At 49.2% G+C, this 12,206-nt stretch overlaps 1 protein-coding gene across 1 annotated transcript in view; it reads right to left on the bottom strand.

Annotated features, from left to right (window-relative positions):
* The window catches only part of LOC134321738 (LIM and SH3 domain protein 1-like), a 39,299-nt gene that overhangs the window by 22,827 nt on the left and 4,266 nt on the right, over positions 1–12,206 (bottom strand). Inside the window, exon 2 of the mRNA XM_063003567.1 lies at positions 7,515–7,609. Within this exon, the coding sequence (XP_062859637.1) occupies positions 7,515–7,609 (95 nt within the window). The remainder of the gene's footprint in view (positions 1–7,514; positions 7,610–12,206) is intronic.

Here is a 12,206-nt window from a genome sequence, read left to right as displayed (position 1 = left end):
GGACCTTCTAGCTGTGAGGCGTAATCGAACCCAGGACCTTCTAGCTGTGAGGCGTAATCGAACGCAGGACCTTCTAGCTGTGAGGCGTAATCGAACCCAGGACCTTCTAGCTGTGAGGCGTAATCGAACGCAGGACCTTCTAGCTGTGAGGCGTAATCGAACGCAGGACCTTCTAGCTGTGAGGCGTAATCGAACGCAGGACCTTCTAGCTGTGAGGCGTAATCGAACCCAGGACCTTCTAGCTGTGAAGCGGAATCGAACCCAGGACCTTCTAGCTGTGAGGCGTAATCGAACCCAGGACCTTCTTGCTGTGAGGCGGCAGTGCTACCCACCCAGGGGAGAACATGCAAACTCCACACATAAAGGTCCCGGACCGCTCCACCTGGGAATCGAACCCAGGACCTTCTAGCTGTGAGGCGTAATCAAACCCAGGACCTTCTAGCTGTGAGGCGTAATCAAACACAGGACCTTCTAGCTGTGAGGCGACAGTGCTACACACCCAGGGGAGAACATGCAAACTCCACACAAAAAGGACCCGGACCACTCCACCTGGGAATCGAACCCAGGACCTTCTTGCTGTGAGGCTTAATCGAACCCAGGACCTTCTAGCTGTGAGGCGTAATCGAACCCAGGACCTTCTTGCTGTGAGGCGTAATCGAACCCAGGACCTTCTAGCTGTGAGGCGTAATCAAACACAGGACCTTCTAGCTGTGAGGCGACAGTGCTACACACCCAGGGGAGAACATGCAAACTCCACACAAAAAGGACCCGGACCACTCCACCTGGGAATCGAACCCAGGACCTTCTTGCTGTGAGGCTTAATCGAACCCAGGACCTTCTAGCTGTGAGGTGTAATCGAACCCAGGACCTTCTTGCTGTGAGGCGTAATCGAACCCAGGACCTTCTTGCTGTGAGGCGGAATCGAACCCAGGACCTTCTTGCTGTGAGGCGACAGTGCTACCCACCCAGGGGAGAACATCACACAGAGAGGACCCGGGCCGCTCCACCTGGGAATGGAACCCAGGACCTTCTTGCTGTGAGGCGACCGTGCCACCGTGCCGCCCCTATTACATAACACTGCAAACGAAAATAAGCTTCGGTTCAGTAGCTACACCATCCCTGCAGCTAAAGACCTGCTTAAACACGTCTCCCTCCGCATTCTGATCATCCTTCTCTGCTGGAATTTGGGAGTACAAGCGAAAGTAAACTCGGGCCGAGCCCTGACGCTGTTCATTCTGTCTTTGTAGTGCAATCGTGCTCAAGTAAACACAGAAGAGATGAAAAGAAGTTTTGTCAGTGCAGGAGTGTGAGTGCGTCATTCTGTAGTCCTCGTTATGCCCATATTTGGAGACCAGGGTCTAAGCCCAGGTTTTCAAAAAATCGGCTCTAACGCATCCTGTGCTAAATAAACACGTTCAGAACCTTGTACGTTTTGTCCTGTGTACATTTTGCTCCTGTACATCACTGGATCCTATAAATTACGAGCTTGTTACATGGTCGTAATACTAATAACGCTACACGAAAGCTAATGCTACTGCGCATTGATTAGACGTCACTGAACTACATCAATCGGATCGACGGAACGAGCGGCCCGCGTTTGGTGACTTCAACCAAAGGCGTCGTGGGAGATTACTGGCGAATACTGGCGATTACGACCTCTGCTGGCTGATTGATGGCGCCTGCACAGAGATGAGAAAAGGGTGCTCTCGGGGTGTGTCTCTCCGTGCACAACGCTGAGCTGCACTGCGCTCGTCAAAGTGTCGGTGATGAGATGCATACGGCATGCTGCCCACGTGTCGGAGGGGGCGTGGGTTAGCTTCGTTCTCCTCAATCAGAGCGGGGGGTCGGCATCGGCGGAGAGGGAGCGTGACGCAATCGGGCAACTGGACGAAATCCAGGTGCACAAATCCACAAAGTTGATCTGGACACAGGTGTGTTGTAGAGATACGTTTCGTCACTCATCCAAGTGACTTCTTCAGTCTGAGCTGGTGGTTGATACCCCAACCTTACACTCAGACGCTTAGTTCACACTACACGACTTTTGCCCTGATTTTCGCTCGGCGCTCGCCGACCGGATCGGGTTTTCTAGCACGTCAGATATCTGATCCGAGATGTGCGACTGGGAATGAGTGACATGTCGAACAGCCAATGAGAACGCAGGATACGGTGCGAGGGGAAACGCAGGAGAGGAGTGTAAACAGGTGGGACAGGGGGATAATATAGTTTCTATCAGAATACATCAGCACACACACACACACGTTTTACAGTATTTCTGACCTGATCGTTCTCTACAAAACATAACAACAAAACACCAACATTGCAAAAATATTTATTAACCTCCAACTCACTACAGAACAATCCGTGCTATTCGTGTTGCCAAATCCACTCAGATTCATTTATTTTCCCTCCTTGATTTCATCACGTCAGCGCACAAACACTTTGATCTCTCGCTACTTGTTGACGTGCATTTTTGGACGTGGTATCATCAAACCCCTCGTACCCACAGACACTACGGCCAAGGACAGAGCGAAATCCCAACTGGGCATTCGTAAAAGCTGGAAAAATGCCCAAACACGGCTCCAGTGGATCTGAGGGAGAAGGACAACCGCTGTCTGAGCCCACCGTCTTTATAAAACGAAAGCCCGTCCCAAAACATAAAACCTATCTTTGTTTCCCGATACTGTTTTCCCAGGCATGACGGTTGTTCTGGTCCTTTCCCTGGTTTGACTACACAGCGGCTTCACCTCCCAAAAAAGCAGATTAAAACTGTTAAGCAAACTGGCCGTGCACAAAAGCCTTATTCACATCTAACAGAAGCCTCTCATTCAGCACAGGTCAAACCGAACAGCGGGGAGGAGGAAACGACTTTCAGGAGCGGCTCACGGGCGAATAGGCCGAACCCTAGAGGGGTGACACGTAGGGGCGGGTTTATAAAATCGATTTTTCGATTCGAATCGATCTTTATTTGAACGATCCGATATCGATTCATATAGGCGCGAGATCGATCTTTTAGATACGCCCCTTTTTACGGTGCACGCGGAGATCCGTTACCCCCTTTAATCTCGCGTGACCAGCCAGTGTTTTTTCCTGCAACGAGATCTGACCTGCACATCAGTTCAGCATGGCAGAAGCTCAGGTTATGACCGCTACACAACTTTTTGCACTGATTTTCGCTCGGCGACGGGTCGGTGCTGGATTCGGGAGGAACTCGGTGTTCGCTCTGCGATCAAAACTCGGCTCTCGATCGATGTGAGGAACAGCGAGGGGAAACACAGGGGAGAGGTTGTAAACAGGTGGTGGAGCGCAATATAGTTTCTATCAGAATACATCAGCACACACACGAGTTTTACAGTATTTCTGACCTGATCGTTCTCTACAAATAAAATATTTATTAACCTCCAACTCACTATAGAACAAGCCATGCTGCTCGTGTTGCCAAATCCACTCGGATTCATTTATTTCATCAGCGCACAAACTTTGATCTCTCGCTACTTGTTGATGTGCATGTTTGGACGTGGTATCATTAAACCTTTCATCACTTCTCACGTGTGTTTTCGTGACAGAACGTAGTTTTGGAGAGCAGAGAAGCTCGCCTGTGATTCCCCCTGGTGATAGATGGTGTAGTGTAAAACCCCCCATCGCCGATCAGTCGTGTAGTGTGAACATTACAGCGACCAGGTGTTAATCAGAGTGTCGTGTCGTGTAAACTTGGCATAAGCTGTTCAACAGCCCGGTGTATGTTTACATTACATTTACACTGTTGTAGCGTGTCAGACATATAAAATAATAATAAAAAATGAATGTTACTGTTTTCTGTTTTGGATTAATTATTTATGTAAACAAAATACACAAATATTTTTAATAATGAGTGTTCTTTGTACAATTATCATATTCGTTCTCTGTACATCTGTACATATTTAAACAAAACCTGTTAATGTAACTCAAATATGCCTAAATGTGTTGAATCGAAATTGAATCGGAAATCGAAGATCGAATCGGGACCTTGTGAATCGGAATCGAATCGATCCAGGAAATTAGTGGCGATACCCAGCCCTAGTGACACGTGGGTGACTAGGGTAGCTGCGAGCCTGCGCACGGGAACTCTTTATATAGGCGTGGAAGAACGCACGCGCCAGCCGGCTTTTAAGTAACACCGTTCCTGCGCTTTGTGCTTCGTCTCGGCTCGCTATTTTAACGTTGTGATGAAATGGCCCGAGACCAAAAATGGATCAGAGGAAAAATGAGGTCAGATTGAACCTGTCTAAATAGAGCCTGCTGAACTGAGACTGATCTGAATACAACCATCGAGGATGATCTGGGTACCAGTGAAATGAGAGAATAGGGTCAAATGGTACGGAAAAAAAAAAGCCTAGTGGTTGGCACTTTGGACCATCGATCGAAAGGTTGTGGGGTCGGACCCAGGACCTTCTTGCTACCCACCGAGCCACTGTACTGTGACGTGAATAAATCAATAAATACTGCAGAGGAAGTGACGCATGAACATGTACACCGATCAGCCATAGTGGTGAGCATTTTGGACCTTCCTTGGATCGAAAGGTTGTGGGGTCGAATCCTGGCTCGGCCGTGCAGCCGCTGTTGGGCCCGTGAGCGAGGCCCCAATTCTCTCCGTACACAGCGCTGAGCCGCACTGCGCTCGTCGAAGTGTAGGTGATGAGATGCATACGGCATGCTGCCCATGTGTCGGAGGGGGCGTGGGTTAGCTTCGTTCTCCTCGATCAGAGCGGGGGATCGGCATTGGTGGAGAGGGAGCGTGATGCAGTCCACGAAGTTGATCTGGACACAAGTTTGTTGTAGAGATACGTTTCGTCACTCACAGAGCCACTGTACTGTGACATAAATACTGCGGCATTTTGGACCATCAATCGAAAGGTTGTGGGGTCGAATCCTGGCTCGGCCGTGCAGCCACTGTTGGGCCCTTGAGCGAGGCCCCGAACTCTCTCGGCTCCAGGGGCGTCGTACGATGGCTGACCCTGTGCTCTGACCCCAGCATCCAAACAAGCTGGGACATGCTGATAGAGAGTTTCCTTTGGATTTAGATATACGCGATTCCCCCGAGTTAGCACACAGGCTAGCACATGCCCGTGATTAACAATGGAAGCCTAGTCGTTAGCACTTTGCACTATCAATCGAAAGGTTGTGGGGTCGAATCCTGGCTCGGCCGCGCAGCCACCGTTGGGCCCTTGAGCGAGGCCCCTAACTCCCTCGGCTCCAGGGGCGTCGTACGATGGCTGACCCTGCGCTCTGACCCCGGCATCCAAACAAGCTGGGACATGCTAAAGTAAGAGTATGAGTGTTTCATTTGGACATACTCAATTCCCCTGTGACCTGAGGCAAACTCTGTTGGTTGCACCCAGAGTGGGACAATAGGAGTCTAGTGGTTAGCACTTTGGACTATCAATCGAAAGGTTGTGGGGTCGAATCCTGGCTCGGCCCCTATAGTCATATCCAATTACCTGACTGCATTTCCCTTCCTCTTTACTGATGCCGACCTCCACTCCTGACCCACGGAGAGCCGTGACTAACACACGCCCCCATCTTTGTGTGCATCTTTTCACCTGCCTGAGACGAGTTCATATGGGGCTCGGTCTCACGCACGGAGAGTCACACACTGATCCTCGTTATCCCATGTCTCTGTGCAGACAGCATCGACGAACCCTGACGAACGAGCCGATTGGTCGTGTTGGCGCCCGGCCTGCTGGTAGCAGAGCTGAGATTCGGACTCGCGGGTTCGAGACGTCGGCTCTGGTCTAGTGCAGCACAACGGACCGGTTTCATACAAGATATAATTTCACTGTCCAGCAGGGGGGGCGGGGGATTTAAAATAGAATAACTACACTGCTCACGAATGAGCTTTTTCCGCTGCAGCGAGACGCTGCTTCCACCTGGGGGTGATATGAGACGATTAACACCCGTGTCTAATTATTTATTCTTTCTGTGCGGCCCGGTATTTTAGTGCTGTGCTACCTGAGCACCCAAACCTTCTACACGGTTGGTCTAGTGTGAGAATTGCACTGTGCACAATGACAGACTGAGTGAGTGTTTGAACGTCATCTGTTGAACAACTGTTACGGAAACTGACTCGTACCGAAGCTCATCTGGGAGGGATGAATAAAAGACCGGTGCGGGTCTTGCCAAAATAATAAGAACGTTGCCAGAATATCCGAGAGGGAAGCCAGACTGGGAACACACTTGTACATAACTGGGTTGGTTGCATTCATGACAGGACAGGTGTTTACTGGTTACCCAAGATTCATCAGTTCAAGTGTACAGTCAAAGACAGTTGTTAACAATTTTGTATCTCCAATTAATGTCTTTGGACTGTTGGAGGAAACCCACACAGACACGGGGAGAACATGCAAACTCACTCACTTTGAGTGGGGGGGGCAAGGCACGCGGTAACACCCTGGACGGGGCGCCAGTCCATCACAGGGCAGGCAGACACACACACACACCCATTCACCTATAGCGCAATTCAGTGTCTCCAATTAACCTGACTGCATGTCTTTGGACTGTGGGAGGAAACCGGAGCTCCCGGAGGAAACCCACGCGGACCTGGGGAGAACATGCAAACTCACTCACTCACTGTCTTAACCGCTTATCCATTCAGGGTCGCGGGGGAGGGGGGGTGCTGGAGCCTAACTCAGCTTTTCAATGGGCGCAAGGCACGCGGTAACACCCTGGACGGGGGCGCCAGTCCATCACCGGGCAGACACACACACACACACATATATATATAGACACACCCATTCGCCTATAGGGCAATTCAGTGTCTCCAATTTACCTGACTGCATGTCTTTGGACTGTTGGAGGAAACCGGAGCTCCCGGAGGAAACCCACGCGGACCTGGGGAGAACATGCAAACTCACTCACTCACTGTCTTAACCGCTTATCCATTCAGGGTCACGGGGTGCTGGAGCCTATCCCAGCTTTTCAATGGGCGCAAGGCACACGGTAACACCCTGGACGGGGCGCCAGTCCATCACCGGGCAGACACACACACACACACACACACACACACATATATATATATATATATATATAGACACACCCATTCGCCTATAGGGCAATTCAGTGTCTCCAATTTACCTGACTGCATGTCTTTGGACTGTTGGAGGAAACCGGAGCTCCCGGAGGAAACCCACGCGGACCTGGGGAGAACATGCAAACTCACTCCCTCACTGTCTTAACCGCTTATCCATTCAGGGTCGCGGGGGAGGGGGGGTGCTGGAGCCTAACCCAGCTTTTCAATGGGCGCAAGGCACGCGGTAACACCCTGGACGGGGCGCCAGTCCATCACAGGGCAGACACACACACACACACATATATGGACACACCCATTCACACCCTATAGGGCAAGTCAGTGTCTCCAATAAACCTGACTGCATGTCTTCGGACTGAGGGAGGAAACCGGAGCTCCCGGAGGAAACCCACACACAAGGAGAGAACATGCAAACTTCACACCTAAAGGACCCAGGAAAAGAAAAGGGACTTACTGGCTGCAGTACGGTTTCTTCTCAAAGCCTTTGTAGTTCTTCATGTTTAGAGTCATTTTGCAGACCTCGCAGCTGAAACATCCTTTGTGCCAATACTGCAAGAGATGATAAAAGAGTGTTACTCTGGAACGACATTTAAGCATCACTTGCACATCTTTGGACTGTGGGAGGAAACCCACACAGGCACGGGGAGAACATGCAAACTCCACACAGAAAAGACCCAGACCGCCCCCGCCTAGGGATCGAACCATAGGACCTTCTTGCTGTGGGGCGATAGTGCTACCCACTAAGCCACTGTAATGTGACATGAATAAATCGAAAGGTTGTGGGTTCGAATCCCGGCCGTGCCGTGCAGCTACTGATGGGCCCTTGTGTCGTACGATGGCTGACCCTGCGCTCTGACCCCAGCATCCAAACAAGCTGGGACATGCTGAAGAGTATTAGAGTTTCATTTGGATATACGCAAACTTTGTTGGTTGCACCCAGAGTTAGCGCAAAGGCTAGCACATGCCCCTGCTTAACAATGGAAGCCTAGTGGTTATCACTGAACAGTGGCCATGCCGCCACTGTCGGGTCCCTGAGCGTGGCCCTTAACTCTCTCGGCTCCAGGGGTGTCGTACAATGGCTGACCCATGCGTTATCTACACTTGGATATACTCAATTCGGTTGCACCCGGGGTTAGCACACGGGCTAGCACATGCCACAGCTGGGAAGGCTGTCCGAATTCTTAGATGCCTTAAAATGCTGCCTACTGAGGTGCCTTATTTCTAAGCGATAATCTGACTGAATAACGAAACGGCATCCGATGCTTACTTAGCGGTGAAGGCAATCCCAGCATTCAGTGCGGCACAACTGTGAATAAATTCTCACTCATTTTTTATTTGTATAAAGGTGCACAAGTGTAACGTATTTGCAAATTAGGGCTCGTCGGTGACAGTTCAACTGTTTTGGTACACGGAGGGAGACGTAATCTGGCATGCTAGCTGGTTGTGCCACCTCAGCCCACTGGTTTGAATGGCCCGAGGCTAACTTCGTCGGCTTAGTAAAGTTGTGCGTCTAAATGATCCGCCTTATAAGTCGACATTTGGCCGCTCGGGTGGCGCGGCGGTAAAAAGACACGCTGCAACCGGGGCTGGGTTCTGAGTACGTCGTATCGGATCCAGCTCTGTTCGAGGCCGAGTGGCTGGATGAGCAACGATTGGCCGGTTGCTCAGTTGGGGGGCGGGACAAGGGACCGGATGTGGGTCTCTTTGTCAGGATGCGATTGCGACCTCTGCCGGCTGATCAGAGGCGCCCGCACAGAGATGAGCAAGGGTGCCCTTAGGGGGAGTCTCTCCGCACGCAACGCTAGGTGGCACAACACTCATCAATGCATCCGGCTGCTGCCCATGTTTCGGAGGGGATGTGGGTTAGCTTCGATCTCCTCGGTCAGGGCGGGGTTCGGCATAGGCGGAGAGGAAGCACGATGCAAATTGAACAATCGGATGCGCTAAAGGGGAAAAAATAAAAAATTATAAAAAAAATAATTTAAAACATTGACATTTTATTAGAATCCTGTTTATTTAGGCAAGGCAGCTCAGTAGGTTTTCAGACAGACGCTTTATGTCTAATACACTCACAGCCAGACAGGAACCGACAGCTTTGGGAAGTCCCTACAATAAGACTGGACGGGATGAATGCCTTATCTGACTCATGAACTGCATCCCGTTTCTATCCACATCTTGACACCATCACACACAATCCTTTCCTTCCTCTGAATCCCGCGACCGATATTGACAATCCGCGCTGCTTTAGCTATCGGCGACCGCTCTTGTGAAATGTCATTAGTCCACGTGTAAGTAAATAATGCTTGAAATAGCATTATTGCGCAATGGAACGTTTCTCTAGAAGTCCGACGACTTCCTCTTTTCTGTTGCCTACATTCAAATGTGAGAACGGTTGTTCAGCTCGACTATGCAAAAAATCTGCTGCTCTTTGCACGGCTATGACGAGTTAATTGGCTCGTGATGCAAAACGCCTCCACGGTGCCTTCGAGAGTCGGAGTCGAGTGCACCAGGAAAAGGATGTGTCAAAAACCACGAGCTAATAATAAAGCACAGAGAAGATCAAAGTGTTCAGGTACAACCTAAAGATCCAAACTAGGCCTGTGTGGTATGATCAAAGATTTGTATCACGGTATATTTTTAAAATTCCGACAGCTCACGGTATTACTGGGACTTTGTACATGTCTGTGGCTGATTCTACTGTCATAAGTACAGATAATATAAAAGTTATAACATTTTATCAGCTCCACTTATCATATAGGAGCACTTTGTAGTTCTACAATTACTGACTGTAGTCCATCTGTTTCTCTGCATGCTTTGTTAGCCCCCTTTCATGCTGTTCTTCAATGGTCAGGACCCCCACAGTGGATCATTCTCAGCACTGCAGTGACACTGACATGGTGGTGGTGTGTTAGTGTGTGTTGTGCCTGGTGTCTGGTATGAGTGGATCAGACACCTCACTGTCACTGCTGGACTGAGAATAGTCCACCAACCAAAAACATCCAGCCAACAGCGCCCCGCAGGCAGCGTCCTGTGACCACTGATGAAGGTCTACAAGATGACCGACTCAAACAGCAGCAACAGATGAGCGATCGTCTCTGACTTTACATCTACAAGGCGGACCGACTAGGTAGGGGTGTCTAACAGGGAGTGGACACGGTGTTTAAAAACTCCAGCAGCGCTGCTGTGTCTGATCCACTCATACCAGCACAACACACACTAACACACCACCACCATGTCAGTGTCAGTGCAGTGCTGAGAATGTGAGATCCACCACCTAAGTAATACCTGCTCTGTGGTGGTCCTGTGGGGGTCCTGACCATTGAAGAACAGCATGAAAGGGGCTAACGAAGCATGCAGAGAAACACATGGACTACAGTCAGTAATTGTGGAGTTGGCGCTTGTGCACTGAAGGTGGGTCGTGGTGCCACGATTTCACTGTATAGATTTGCAGCCCCGTTCTAAACTGAAATCAAGCGTCAGCTGTTGGACATGAATTAGGAAACCGATGTCAGTCGAACACTGATGCGTTTGCTGGTCGTTGGTTGACCGGTTAATCATTGACCTGACCTCTCAAAACACATGCAAGGCTTGTAGACATAATGTGACGCCCTTGTGGCCTGCCAGATCGGACGATCTTTCTCTGGTGCGATGATCACACGGTCCGAAAATCTTTTCTGGGAGGCGTCCATCATAATAATGGCCTGGATGAAGTGTCTGATAGACATAAATGAATGAATGAATGAATGAATGAATGAATGAATGACACACACACACACACACACACACACACACACACACACACACACACACACAGTGGGTAGCACTGTCGCCTCACAGCAAGAAGGTCCTGGGTTCAAACCCCAGGTGGGGCGGTCCGGGTCCTTTGGAGTTTGTTGCAAGTTCTCCCCGTGTCTGCGTGGGTTTACTCCGGGTGCTCCGGTTTCCTCCCACAGTCCAAAGACATGCAAGTGAGGTGAATTGAAGTTACTAAATTGTCCAAGACTGTGTTCGATATAACCTTGTGAACTGAAGAACCTTGTGTAATGAGTAACTACCGTTCCTGTCATGAATGTAACCAAAGTGTAAAAACATGACGTTAAAATCCTAATAAACAAACAAACACAGAAACTGAATCAATGAGTCAGAAACGACTCTTTTCAAACTAATTATTCATTGGAATCGAGTCAGGGAGCTACGGAGCCCCTAAGGTGACATCCCCTAAAAAAAAAAAAAATTTTTTATCTTATTAAGTCGTGGCCACGCATTATTAACGCGTGGGAACGAGAGAATTAAGTCGTGGGAATGCGTTAATATCGCGTGGCCACGACTTAGTAAGGTTGAAACTAGGGATGCATCGATACTAGAGATGGGACGATCGATCGGCTACGAATCGGTATCGGCCGATTTTTAATCAAAATATGCTATCGGCGATATTTCCTAAAAGTAGCCGATCCGATCGTGTGATATATAAAGATCATGTTAAGTTAACAGCTCAGTGGATTGATCCAGACTTTGAGCTACGAAGCACCAACCATCGCATCACCATTCATCAACCATCGTGCAGAAACCATCGTTAAAGCTCTTACGATGTAATTTTGCTGATTGTAATATTTACTTTAAAAAGATAATTCAACCCGGTCACATCTGAGTCGATTCTATCAGCACGTTATATAAACTCCTGGTTCACTTTGGTAAATCGTGAGCGGTTCTTACTTGTAATGTACTAGATGAGAACAGAAGACGTTACAGAGCCAATCCGAGGCAAAAGTTTATTCATTACCAAATTCGTTAGTTCAGGATCATCTGCTGAACTTTTAGAAAACTTTTAGCTCCTTAGACGGAACGAGTCTGACTCGGTTACAGATCTGTGGTAATAGCAGTTTAATGAAGCTTTTTAATGAAGCTTTTTAATGTAAGAGAGTCACACAGAATGTTCTGTAGTAGCTGGTGTTTATTTATGAGCGTGGTCAGTGAGAATAATTCAGTCTGTCTCCCGTGGGTGAAAAATGAATTGCTTTAGTTTTAGAAGTAAAAAAATCTCGCAGTCCGCCCCGGGTTGAAAATCCCTGCGTTAATGCAGCAACGTGCACTAGGCACACGGTATCGGATGTTTAGTATCGGAGGCTCGTTTGCGAGTACGAGTACG

Source organism: Trichomycterus rosablanca, chromosome 10, assembly GCF_030014385.1.
Source record: "Trichomycterus rosablanca isolate fTriRos1 chromosome 10, fTriRos1.hap1, whole genome shotgun sequence".
Lineage (NCBI taxonomy): Eukaryota > Metazoa > Chordata > Actinopteri > Siluriformes > Trichomycteridae > Trichomycterus > Trichomycterus rosablanca.
This window is presented reverse-complemented; position numbering and strand designations above follow the sequence as displayed.